The 12,633-nt window shown below is 46.4% G+C and overlaps 1 protein-coding gene across 3 annotated transcripts in view; it reads left to right on the plus strand.

Annotated features, from left to right (window-relative positions):
* Positions 1–12,633, plus strand: part of FCHSD1 (FCH and double SH3 domains 1) — a 288,678-nt gene that overhangs the window by 273,907 nt on the left and 2,138 nt on the right. For all 3 annotated transcript variants that reach the window (XM_085617778.1, XM_085617779.1, XM_085617780.1), the window contains one exon: positions 10,076–10,143. In XM_085617778.1, the coding sequence (XP_085473904.1) occupies positions 10,076–10,143 (68 nt within the window). The remainder of the gene's footprint in view (positions 1–10,075; positions 10,144–12,633) is intronic.

Genomic DNA, 12,633 nt, shown 5'->3' on the forward strand with positions numbered 1-12,633 from the left:
AAAAAACTTTTGGAGGCCTAACACACTTTAGAACTTTCCATCACCCTGGAATGCGCCATGTCAGGCTGCATTATTTAAGTCTCCTTTTTGATGCATCAGCCCAGGGGAGGGGAGGGGGGGACAGATGGGCTCTAGCCATTAGCAGCACAGCTACTGTCTCAAACTGCATCTCTTCACTCCCAACATCCCACCAAGGTTACACAAACTCAGCAACAAGCATGTCTTGCTTCTCCAGAGAGAGGTGTTTGCTCTTCTGCAAAAAAGGATCCTCAGTCATTACATCATATCTGAACATTTCTGAATGACAACCCTGCAGGAGGTCATAGCCCCTGTATTTGGCAAGGGGATTTCATGATGGTATTTGATCTCAATGACGCTTACATCCATATTCCAATCCGTCCCTCCCACTTGAAGTACCTTTGTTTTGTGGTAAGTGGACATCACAATCAACTCCAAGTACTCCCCTTTTGGGTCACCATGGCCACAAGAGTGGTCACAAATCCATGTGTTTCCCTACCTCAATGACTGGTGAGAACGTCAGCAGGTCGCATTGTCTCGTGCACATGCAGGTGTCAGTTTCCGTGCTTCGTGCATTGGGCTTCACTATAAGCACCATCAAGTCCCACCTTCAACGCCTTCAAATACAACCCTTCCTTGGGTTCATCTTAAATATGGTCATAAGCAAAGCATACCACAACCAGCAAAGGGATTTAGTTTTTCAGCACCTGCTGTCTCTCTTTCAGCCCAACCGTCTAGTCGAAGTTTGTCCAGTCATGCGTCTTTAAGGAAAGATGGCATCTTGCATTGAAGTCGTCCCTAATGCAAGGTTGCACATGCACCCTTTAAGAGTGTCTGGTAGTCCAGTGGTCACAAGCATAGGGTCATTGGGAAGATATAGAGTTGATTCAGGCCAAGGCGCACTGCTGTCTGCAGTGTTTGTCAGCCACCATCCTAATGCAAGGCAGGCCTTTTTCACACCCATTGCCACGTACACCTGTCTCAAAGGTTTGGGCGTGCATCTCACACAGTGCATAGTCTAAGGATAGTGGCCATCTCAGTACCAGGACCACTCATCATTTACTTGGAACAACTAGCCATTCAGCTAGCCCTCAAAACCTTTTTGCACCTTGCAACTCATTTGCGGCAAGGTAGCCCTGATATGGAAGGGCACCATGACAGCCTTGTATTACGTCGAGAAACAGGGTGGCGCACCTGCTTTTCCACCTCCCCCGCTGTTTTCATTTATGGTCAGGAAGCTCGAGCAAACACCTTTACCTCTCATGTTGGTGGCTACAACATGAGCTGGTCATCCTTGGTTTTCGACTCTCCTGGAGCTCTTGATCAGCCCTCAGGAGAGGCTTCCCCTCAAGCCGGACCTTGTCACTAAGACAAAGTCAGGCATCCGGATCCAGGGCAGCTTAGTCTTGTGATCTGGCACCTGAGGTACTAGAATTCAGAGACCTCCGCCCCGACCAAGAGTACATTTCCATCTTGAAACAGGCCTTCGCCCACAACATGTGCTTGCTATGCAGTCAAGTGGTAGAAGTTTGTCCTTTACAGCATTTTAAAAGAAAATCCCTTCTGTTAATCCTTACTGGAGATTGTCACCTACCTTTTGCACCTGCTGAAGGCAGGCCTGGCCTATACATCTATTCATCTCCACTTAACAGCAGTTGCCACTTACATGCAGAACAGACAACACACTTCTTTATTAGGATATCAGTGGTTAAATTATTATGGAGAGACTTATAACTGGCATACCCCTTCCAAAGTACCTCCTGCTCCAGTCTGGAACTCAATATAGTCCATGCTAAGCATATGGGGCAACTTTCACGCCTATGCCTTCCTTGTGGCCATTAACTTGCTTCAGCTGTTTAGCATGTTGCCATCATTTACCATTCAGGAGCCTTTCATAGAGGTCCATAGGGATAGGGTCATTCTTAGGGCCAACCCTAAGTTCTTCTCTACGTTAGTGTCACCCTTCTATCTTAACACAACCATTGAACTTCCGATATTTTTCTTGCAGCCCAATTCGATAACAGAAAGAGCAGTTCATAGGTTAGCTATTGAGAGGTCCCTCATGAAATGCATAGATAGGACCAAAGCATTCCCCAAGTCAAACCAGCTCTTTATCTCCACAGGAATAGCCAGGTGGATTGTTGAATGCATTTAGGCCCTCTACCTCAAGGCGAAGAGGGTCCTCCATGCCCCTCAAGAGCGCACTCTACTTGCAAAAAGGGGGTTACTATTACCTTCCTTGGCAACATCTTCTTAGTTGATATCTGCAAAGCAGCCATCTGGTCAACCCCACACACTTTTACTACACATTATTGTGTGGACATCTTAGTCCATCCACTAGCTCTAGTTGGCTGTGCCATTTTAACGCCATTTTCTGTACATCTGCATCATCCACAACCTTGCCACTGTGGCTTGGAGCATACTGCTATAAAGTCTATGCTAACCACACATGATACAAACAGAAAATTCTACTTATGCTGTAAGCATCTGTTCATAGCGTTTAGTGTAGTAGATTCACATGCATCCATCCGCCTCTCCAAATGTGTGTGCCTCTTGCAGAGCTTCTCATAGTCCGTGTATTTATTCTACGGTGCACTTTCGCACCATACTTGTCAATCACACTCCATATATCTGCTCACCCTGAATGGCGAAGTTAAACCACTTCTCATGACTTTAAAGGCTACTTCAAACAAAAACAACTTGCAAACTTCCCGAGCCCAACACTAGATGGCAGGAATATGCTAAGTATGTGAATCTACAGCACTACACACTACGAACAGAGGTTTACAGGTTAAGTAGCCTTTTCCATATACTTGTAGCTTCTGTGACTGTAGAAACATATGCTTTGCATGCCTGTGACTGTAGAAACATATGCTTTACATGCTCCTGCCATCTAATGTTGCAACATGTTTTCTTCCAAGAAGTCAGAGTCATTAGACCTGTTGTGATTCTATCCTTGCACCTCAATTTACCAGTGCACTGGCTCCGCCTCAGGCTTTGGAATTCTGGAATGCTGCTTTGGAATCAATGTGCTACGACGACGAAAAAAGAATAAAACCACTTACGGGAACGGCTTGCCACCACCTCTCCTCCGTCATCTTCCTTCTTCCTACAGTCCTGGCTGGCTGCAAGAAGCACCCGTGCTCCCCTGAGTCAATCACAACACTGCAATGCAGCATTGTGATTGGTCTGAGCACTGTGGTTCGGCGATCAGACAAGGAATGGGAGGCTGGGCATGTTCCTTATCAGGCTGTGTAATGCAGCCTGGTGTGGAAGATGCAAAGTGCGCATGACTGTTTGACCGGCCCAAGAGGGTCGGCCAAGCAGTTGTGCGCACTTCGGGAGTGTAAACCACTCCTCCCCCTGCTCTGGCCAGCCCCGCCCACCCAGAGAGCCACTGACTACAATAAGAAAATTAAAATGATAATAACAGTAGTTATTATCATTTTATTTTTCCTTTTGTTCAGTGGGGCGATGCTCCTCCATCTTAGTGGAGTCGCCGCTACTGATTACTGCATCTAAAAACAGACCCCTTTAAGGTTCCTGTACAGGGGACTGCTTCTTACCTCCAACACTTGTACAAAGTAGGCCTTGCCTATGATTACACTTAACCTCAGTTGTGATGTACCTCTAAAACAGACAGCAATCGCCTCTTTTTAAGTTCCCCGACATTAAGGCTTTCTTGGAGGGCATAAAGAGAGTAATAGCCCCAAAGACAACTCCCTGCACCTATATGGGATCTCAATGTGGTCCTGAGATAATTAATGCTCCCTCCCTTTGAGCTTGTACACTTGTGTGACCTACAGTTTTAGTCTTGGAAGTTGATTGTGCTAGTTACAAAAGCCATTCATTTAGGTTCCCATGGATGGGGTAGTCCTTTGTACCAACTCCAGCTATCTGCCCAAGGTTGTTTCACCCTTTCATTTGAACCAGACCATTAAGCTGCCTGTCTTTTCCACACAAACAGAATCAGTAGTGGAAAGGGCCACAACTATTCTGGATGTTAGGAGTGCACTTATCTATTACATTGAAAGAGCTAAGCTAATCAACTTTTTGTAGTCTTCGCTAAAACCCATAGGGGTCTTCCCATCTCTAAACCTGGCATTTCAGGGTGGATAGTTAAGTGCATTCAGACTTGTTTTGCTAAAGGAACACTCACAGTGCCACTTACAGACTACCTTACACAGAAAAAAGGCTCCACCCCAGCTTTTTTATGTAACATCTCTGTAACAGATATATGCAAGGCTGCTACTTGCTCAATGCAACATACCTTTACCAAGCATTACTTTGTAGATGTTGTAGCTCGTCCACAGGCTTTTGTTGGCCAAGCTGTCCTTGGAAGAACATTTTAAATATCTGGATTATCTGCTCAATAGCCGCATCTTTGGAGAGGAGCATTGCTTTATAATCTATGCAGACCATGAGTATCTATAGCCTTACATGCTAGATATAGAAAATGTTACTTACTCAATAACCATCTTTAACATGTACTGCTGTAGATTAATTTGCACTCACTGTCCTCCCTAGAAGTTAGCGAAAATCACAGATGATTTCTAATTCCTTTAACTTGCTTTACTATGCACAACACACTTTGGGCCCAATTCACAAAGGCAATCTGAGACAAAAGTCTAACTTTACGACTTTTGGTATTCACAAAGGGCATTTACGAGTCGTATTTTAACGTCTGCAGTCCGGCCGGAACCACCGTCTTAGGCCGTACTCTCCACACCCGTTCCGTACTCTGCAGCTTGGGTCGGATGAAGTGTAATCAATGCAGTCCACAATTTGCACTCCCCTCAGTGTTGACTGTAGTGTTACACTGTAGGGGAGTGCAAATTGTGGACTGCATGTACCATGATGCAAAGGAGCAAACTTTTCTTGGATACAATACACTGTCCGGTCACACCCTTTTGCCGGCCCAGACTGATTTTCATGATCTACTCTACCATTTCTCACACGTTCCTAATGTTCTTTTTTGTAAAAATTGCATTCCGGCCCATTGATTATACTTCATCCGGCCTGAGCCAAAGAGTACACAGAGGTAAAACAAGTTGGAAACAACCGGGTCTTACACTAGATGGCAGAAGTATTCAGAGCATGTGAACCTACAGCACTACATGCGGCAAACAGATGTTTACAGGGTATAATTTTCCATATAGACAAATCTATGTCTATATCTATAGGATTGATGGATGGATGGATGGATCTGTTTGTCTTTCTGTATTTGTCACGATCAGGTGAGACTGAAATGTTGGCTATTATGCAAGAAGCTCTGTTCTATTGTAAGGATGTAGGAGAGATGAACCAACTTGAGGCTGATGTGTAAAGATGTTTTCTGCCCAAGGCAAAGTGCCATTTCTCTACTCCATGTGGGCTGTCTGTTGACATCCTACTGCGAGCATCCTTGGGAGCTGCACTGTATATTCTTTCGCTGGTACTGGTCTTTTCTGATGGATACTTCTAACAGCAGATTCCATACCTTGTGAATATTCCCAGACGCAATACTGGATTTGGAACTTTTTCTCAACATTGCTCTGCATGCCAGCAGATAGTATGTGGGGCTCTGCATCGACTTTGAACCCACCCAGGAACTGACACCAGAGCCACATATATGCTCCACCCTTGTGTGCTAACATCAGGTCCTTTATTTCCATGTTATTGGACACGGATATGAAGCTCTCTCCCATCCTTTTTCACATCTTTTGATAAACGTTATTCAAATTCTTTCAATTACGGTATGAAAGGGAATATCTCCCCTCTGAAAACAACCGGGTTTAAACCTTGTAGAGACTGTCCCAAACAGATGTCTGTGACAGAACCCCACTAGGTATGTCTTTGGTGCCTGGAGTCCTCGTAGGACAAGTCTTGTGGGACATGGCCCTGATAAAATCCCAAGGCGATCGGGGACTGTGAAGTAAAGTTCTCTGTCACCAAACATCAGAATTTTGGCTGCTCCAGTTTGAAGTCGAGGATGCAGACCTGTTCCTGTTCTCGGTCATAAATCGAAAGATCCTCCTCAAATTCCAAGTTGGCAGGTAAATCCATGTCTGAAAGGAAACACAAGAAGTTTCTCCACATCACTCCACTTTTGTCCTGAGAATTAGCAGGATGTCAAAGTGTCTCTCAGTGTTGAGCTCCTACTGAAAGATCAATGCTGCAGCTTGTCCTGATGGACCACAAGCTTCCAGGTCTGTCAGTGATGGTGCAACACATAGAGACTTTCAAGGAAGCCATTTTGGGCATCGTCTGCACTCTTCTGCCTTTGGGCACCAAGGATCAGTGGCGGCCTCTCACTGGAATATCATCAGTAAGCCATCTGGACCTCTAGATTCCATTGCAGAGTCTGCTCAAACCTCACATCTGATGCCCTACTCAATTTCAAACCGAGCGCTGTGACCTATGGCGGTTTGGGTGCTTCAACGCCTGCTCCAATGCTGCTGACGCCAGAGGAGGAACCTTTAGTCTGATTGAGGTAAACTCGACACAACCTTGACTGGATTTGTGCCCCCCACCACAACCTTTGGCACAGTCATACTAACCGCATTCTCATTTAGACAGAACACTTCCATTGCCCAGAACTTGCCCACAAACACTACCTATTCCTTTTGGCTCAGACCTTGAACATACAATAGTCAGGAGGATGACTGGAGATGACTGGGATGATGCATCCTATTATTATGATTAAATTAATCTTTATGTAGTTCTTCAGGAGGCCAATGTGCTGGATACCTCCCCAGACACTGGGATGAAACCCCCCTCGGTTTTTCTACAGGGTGCTCTTCATCTTTCGCAGTGGCTATTTAACGGCTGCCAAGTATTAGACTTACAGCTGCAATCTCTTGAGTTTAAGACCAATGCCAAGACCTGTAGCCTGGACATGCTTTTACAGAACCACTTCTCCCCTTCAATGATTCCCTAATGGGTACAATATTGGGCACTTGGGCCAAACATTTTTTCTTTCCCGCCAGTTAATAGGCAAGAATAGCAGGAACAGAACTGCATCTGTTGATCCACCTTTTTTTACGCAAGACCTTTAGACTGAAAGTGTGGTGGTCCAGGCATCCACCAGTAGTCTAAACCCTAACACATTCCCTACTATACCTCCTGTTAGGGAATCAATGTATGGACCACACGGGAAGACAATGATTTCCCTGGTGCCCCAGGTGGCACTATTTTGGGGGTGGCGGCCGCGCTGCACTGGTGGCCCGCCACCCGTGGCCAGCCCAGGATTTATTCGGGGGGACAGGACAGTGATGACAGTACACCCGGCCACCCCACACCCACACGTGCAGCGGCCGGTTGCTGTCGCTGAGTAGCACCACACGTGTACGTAACTGCAAGCGAACCTGCTTGCAAACGCATGCTGCACCACCTAGCATAGTGGTGGTGAGGCGCGGTGCACCGTGTATGCGAACGCGCTACTAATGATGACCCTGGGCATCATTTTTGGCCAGCCCCTGCGCTCCTGCGCACTATCAGGCACACCACCACCACGTGCGTGAGTGGAGGAGTCTTGCCCTAGCCTTGACATTTCAAATTTGCTGCAGACAGTCGGACCGGAACCGGCCTTCTGACTTACTCCGAGTCGAGTCAGTCACACAATGTCTGGACTGTCTCAGTGTCTCTATCAGTGGAAACCGGCCTGCTGGTGGTGGTGCTTGCGTACACTGGGCCTGGCCTGTGCTGCTGTGGCCGCGGCACCCCCCGCCTTTACTTCCAGAGAGATACACTGACAGTCTCATTCACTCGTGACAGGTGTGCGCCCCCCCCCCCCCCCCCCGCCTAATGAAGGTAAGTGAAAATGAATTTACGCTATTTAGGAATGTTTTAGAAAAGGAATGGAGAAATATATTAAATGATGAGCATAGAAAGCTTGTCAAGTCTAGATTTATTGCCTTAAGTGTTGTGGTATGCAATTTTTAAACATGACACAGGAAGGGTTTATGTGAAAGGCTCTGTGCACATTTCATAATGCTGTGACTAGAACTTCTATAGTTCTTGAATCTACTGAGTGGTAAATGCCGATTCCGCTCTAGAATCCAAGGTAAGCGCTTCCTCAGTAACTGGCAACTTTCCCAAAAAGCACCTGTGATGTCCAGCCAAACAGGCCTCATACAATGAATATGTCTGTTCACCATTGATGATGACGGTGGTTGTGAATACTAACGCTTAGAAGTCATAAAAGTAACTCTCAGACATGTGCTAAATAAAAAGAAAACACCCAGACACAGAATTGTCATGGTTTCTCTTTTTCTTCCTCCCCCTTTCAAAGCAGAGAGAAACGTCATTATTTTAAAAGACCATTCAAACATACCCACCATTACAGTTCCCCTTAGACTTTTTCACTCCTGTATTTCAGAGATATGATTGTCCTGTGCAGTATATTTATGTATGGGAACATGTAGGTATAGTGAAAATACCCTCTCCATTTCCAAGTTAATTTGAAATACCACAGGCCCAGAACTAAATGTTCAGGATGTGAAATTCGTTTGCAGGATGCAGATTTTAATAAAGTGAACACACCTCAAATAAACATCCAGTTGCATTTCTCTTGGAAGTTTGTTTAGTGTACGTTTATTTCTTGCAGCTCCAGCACATGGAGGGGGCGGGGGGGGGGGCAGGGGACTAACCTAGTTAGTCAGTATGCAAGTGACATCATGGTGTGTGCCATCACAGCCTGTGATGTCACAATGCATGACCTCACATGTGGCTTCACAGTAAGTGACATCACATATCGTGAGTGCATTTAATCGCATTATGAGATTTAACAAATTAGATTTTGCTTTGGGGTTGTGCTAAAAAAGTGGCGCAATCTCAATGCAAAATCTGGGCCTCAACTAATTTTACACATTTTTTAAAACCCTGCCACAAAAAAATTGGCAACATGAAGGAGCATGTTGGTAGATCTTTATGCTTAATTGGTTACAAAGTCTGCGTTTTCTAATATTTTAATGCGGTTAAGACATCTGCTGCGGAGGTGCCCCGTAAATATCGGGGAATAATAATCGGTAAGATAGCCCAGGAGGTTAAAGTATTTCTTGGAGAGATTTCTGTTTTGTGTAGGCCCAGATCTGACTCAAAGTAGTAAATGTAAATGCTGTAGACCGCTGGGGAACCCGTCCTGGCTATCCCTGTGAGATGGTCCCTCCAGGAGTGTGGGGGGCCGTTGTGGAGATGAGGCAAGCTAATGTATAGAAGGGTAATGTGCCTGCAAAGCATGTAATATGCCGGAGACAGAATTCTTTTTTTTTTTTTTTATGTAGCTAGGTAAGTGGGTTACTGCTTTGAACACAGATCCTTTCGTCACTTGCAGTTCATAAATAGTAAGCCTTTTAATATAGCACAGTGAACTATGTAGGATATGTGACTGCTACACCTTTTAACCTTCACTGACTAATGCAACACATCTTGTACACTGATTTACACACTTGCATGATTTATTGTCAATCTGTATGTTATGTAAATTGGTCCGGCCCCCCTCATTGGGATGCGTAGCGCTATAAAAGAAATAAAATAGTGCTATTTAAATTGTGTGTAAATACTGGGACAGACCAACACATCTGACATTCTTACAGTTCATGCACTTACATAAAGGGACCTAACAACATCAAAAGCATTCCTCTCTTAAGTACCCGTGAAGAGATAACAAGCTGTGTGCTTTTGTCTCCCTCCATTGCATTTACATTTAAGTGTGAGGTTCCAGGCCACTCGTTCAAAAGGGTGGTTACTCAGTTGAGTATGTGCGCCTTGTCAGCGTGTGTTCTCTGGGAGCTGGGGGAGGTTAGTGTTGGACACGCAGCACCTCTGCTCCGACCTTTGCTTTCTCCCGCCTTGGAGTAGAGAGTGGGGATGTAACTTAAACCCTGCCAATCCATCCGCGCTGCTCGCCGTCCTTTTTCCTCAGAAACCCCCCTCCCCCGCTACCGGCCATGGGAAGCAATCTGAGGGATAGCGCCGGGCGCCAGAAGCTCTAGCTACACCACTGGGCATTCCTCATGATTAATGTAGTACCATATGTGAATAGAATCTGGTCATTCACCCTGCATTTTGTTTACAGTCCCTGTGGATGATCGTCCAAGAAGTGCACAGAGCTCACCAGACCTGGCAGCGGGGAGGATTCGGCCGGTAAGTCATGTCTCAGATCTATTAACCATAAGATGAGGAAGTGAGAAGCGACAGGTCATATCGGGAAGAGGCAAGAATGCCAGAAGAGAGAGCTGTATCCTTTCCTCCTGCATTTTGATATGTATGTTTGCCCAGTGGTGACTGGTGGCATTTCAAAGTGGTGTGCGTAAAAGTTGGGGATGAATTTTACGTAGTGAGCGAATACAGCCGACAAAAGGGCGTTCAGCCCATACATAATTCACCCAATCATCCCCATTCATTCATCATTGTTTCTATCATCCAGTGCCTTCATCTCTTCATGCATACATACACACATCCAACTAGATACTCTCCCTTTCACTCATCCACCCACCCATCCCCCGCCAAGCACCCTGCCAGCAGAAATTGAGGGCACTCTAGCCTTGAGTCAGGAGATGATTCTCGAAATGAGAACACAGCACCACAGGGGGATAGAACGCATTTCAACAATGCACTTAAAGGTGTCCCTGCCTCAGCGAGGAGCCTTATGCCAACTTGTAATGCAACTTTCATGTGTCCAGTTCACCAAAGTGTAGTCGTTCTGGGGTTAATTCAAAGCATATGTCCTGTGCCAGCACATAGAGCTTCCAAGGTAGGTAACTCCTCGTGCCTCTGTGATGACCCTCGAAACCCATTTGACCAGCTTTATTTTTTACAGTCTGGCTTCAAATTTTAATAGAAGTGTGTTTGTTTTTTCTGTTTTTGCTCGTTTTAAGAGACATCTGTCTGTGCTTTTTCTGACTACAGTGTTCTGTGATCTCACTTATTGTGGTGTCATTGGGAACAAATGATGCGTGATGTCACTTTCGTGATCCCTATGATATGGGTAAAATGAAACATTTAAGGGATGCATCTAACAGCATGTAGCAGCATCATAAACAACATGCGATCTGCTGCGTGAACCGAGTGTGCATGTCTTGTCACACGGCCCCAAGATAAAAAAACAGCACAATAAATAGGTGCCCAGTCCTAGTAAAGGACTTATTTCTACAAATAGGCACTGGGCACCTCACACGGTGGCGTACTGCCGCTTCGCCCCTGAAGAGGAACCGACCCTCTCTGGAACCAGCAGCGATAAGGACAGCTAAGAGTGTATCGAGTACCCCACACAGGGGCACCCCCACATGGTATCCATCTTTGTCAGCGCTACTGAACCAACACAAATCAAACAGAGACAATTTCTAGGCCTGACAGGTGGGCGTGGATTGCCCCAAGTGAATGCTCGGAGCGAATGATGGAGTGATTTCAGTCTGTGTGTCTGTCTTTTAGGCAATATGCCTTTTTGGGCTTCAGAGAAGGCTGTTGTCAGTTGGCAGCCACAACCCCGTCGTAGGAATAAGCAGCTTCATCTGGGTGGAGGCAGTGAGACTTCCCTGCAGTTGTTGCGGAAGCCCGGTGAAAGCATCCCCTCCCCATGCAGACACCCCGGGGCCGCCGGCAGGGTAGGCCGAGTGGAACCCTCAAGGGAGATGGTGTCTGCAGGCGAAGATGCCAAGATCAAAGGAGAGTGAGTGGAGATGCTAGGACTGAGGAGCCAGCACGCCTCATAATTTTAACCTCGTGTCACTCTCTTCTATTGATCTACTTTGGCTCGGCCTCTCTCCTCTCACCTACACTCTTAGGGTAAAGGGGGGAGGGTCAAAAGTGAGGGGTGTCCTGTAAGTTATCAATGTAGCTCAGTCTGGATTTAGCATGTCTGCAAACACCCTCTCATCTAGTGTTTGAAGCGGAACCCAGGCTACCTTACATGAAGGGAGAAGGGGCGGCAGACTCTCGTGTAGTACCGTCTGAGAGGAGAGGTGGATGAGGGAGAGAACCGGGAGAGGCAGCAAAGGTGGAGGGAGGAGGTGGCATGACGAGACTCAAATATCTAGTGACGAATGGAGGGCGGTAATAAGCAGTAGTGGCTTGTGTCAAGGAAAAGGGGTGGGGGAGAGGGGGTGGACAACAATTACAACACCAAAACATACAATAAAAAAAAAACTTGCCTGCCGGTCTTCCGCTCCTCTCTGTCTCCACTACAGCACAGGCTTCCAGACTCCCTACTGCCAATCCCGGCACTTCTCTCATGTCACTGGCAGCATGAGTGAATCTTCAGGATTGGACTGAGCTCCCTGGGTTTCCACTCCCAGAGAGACTGGGAGCCTGTGCCTGGTGTCTCCAACCTGGCGACGCAGCTCGGGTTGGAGACATCTGAGTGCGCTTGTCAGTTTGGCCGTCCCGGGAAGGCCAGCCAAACCCATATGTGCACTGACAACAGTGCCCACCACTCCTCCTATGCTGGTGTTCACGATGCCCCTGCCCCCTAAACTTGGCCCTTTGAAGAAAAATAAAATGATAATAAACCAGTTTTATTATTTTATTTTTCACACTTTGCAGCTGCTGGGGGGGGGGGGGGGGGCTCCTCTACCATAACAGAGGAGCTGCCGCTGGTTTTCATGATTAAAGACTTTCTCTTTCAGTTCTCTCCCT

This window comes from Triturus cristatus, chromosome 7 (genome assembly GCF_964204655.1).
Source record: "Triturus cristatus chromosome 7, aTriCri1.1, whole genome shotgun sequence".
Taxonomy (NCBI): Eukaryota; Metazoa; Chordata; class Amphibia; order Caudata; family Salamandridae; genus Triturus; species Triturus cristatus.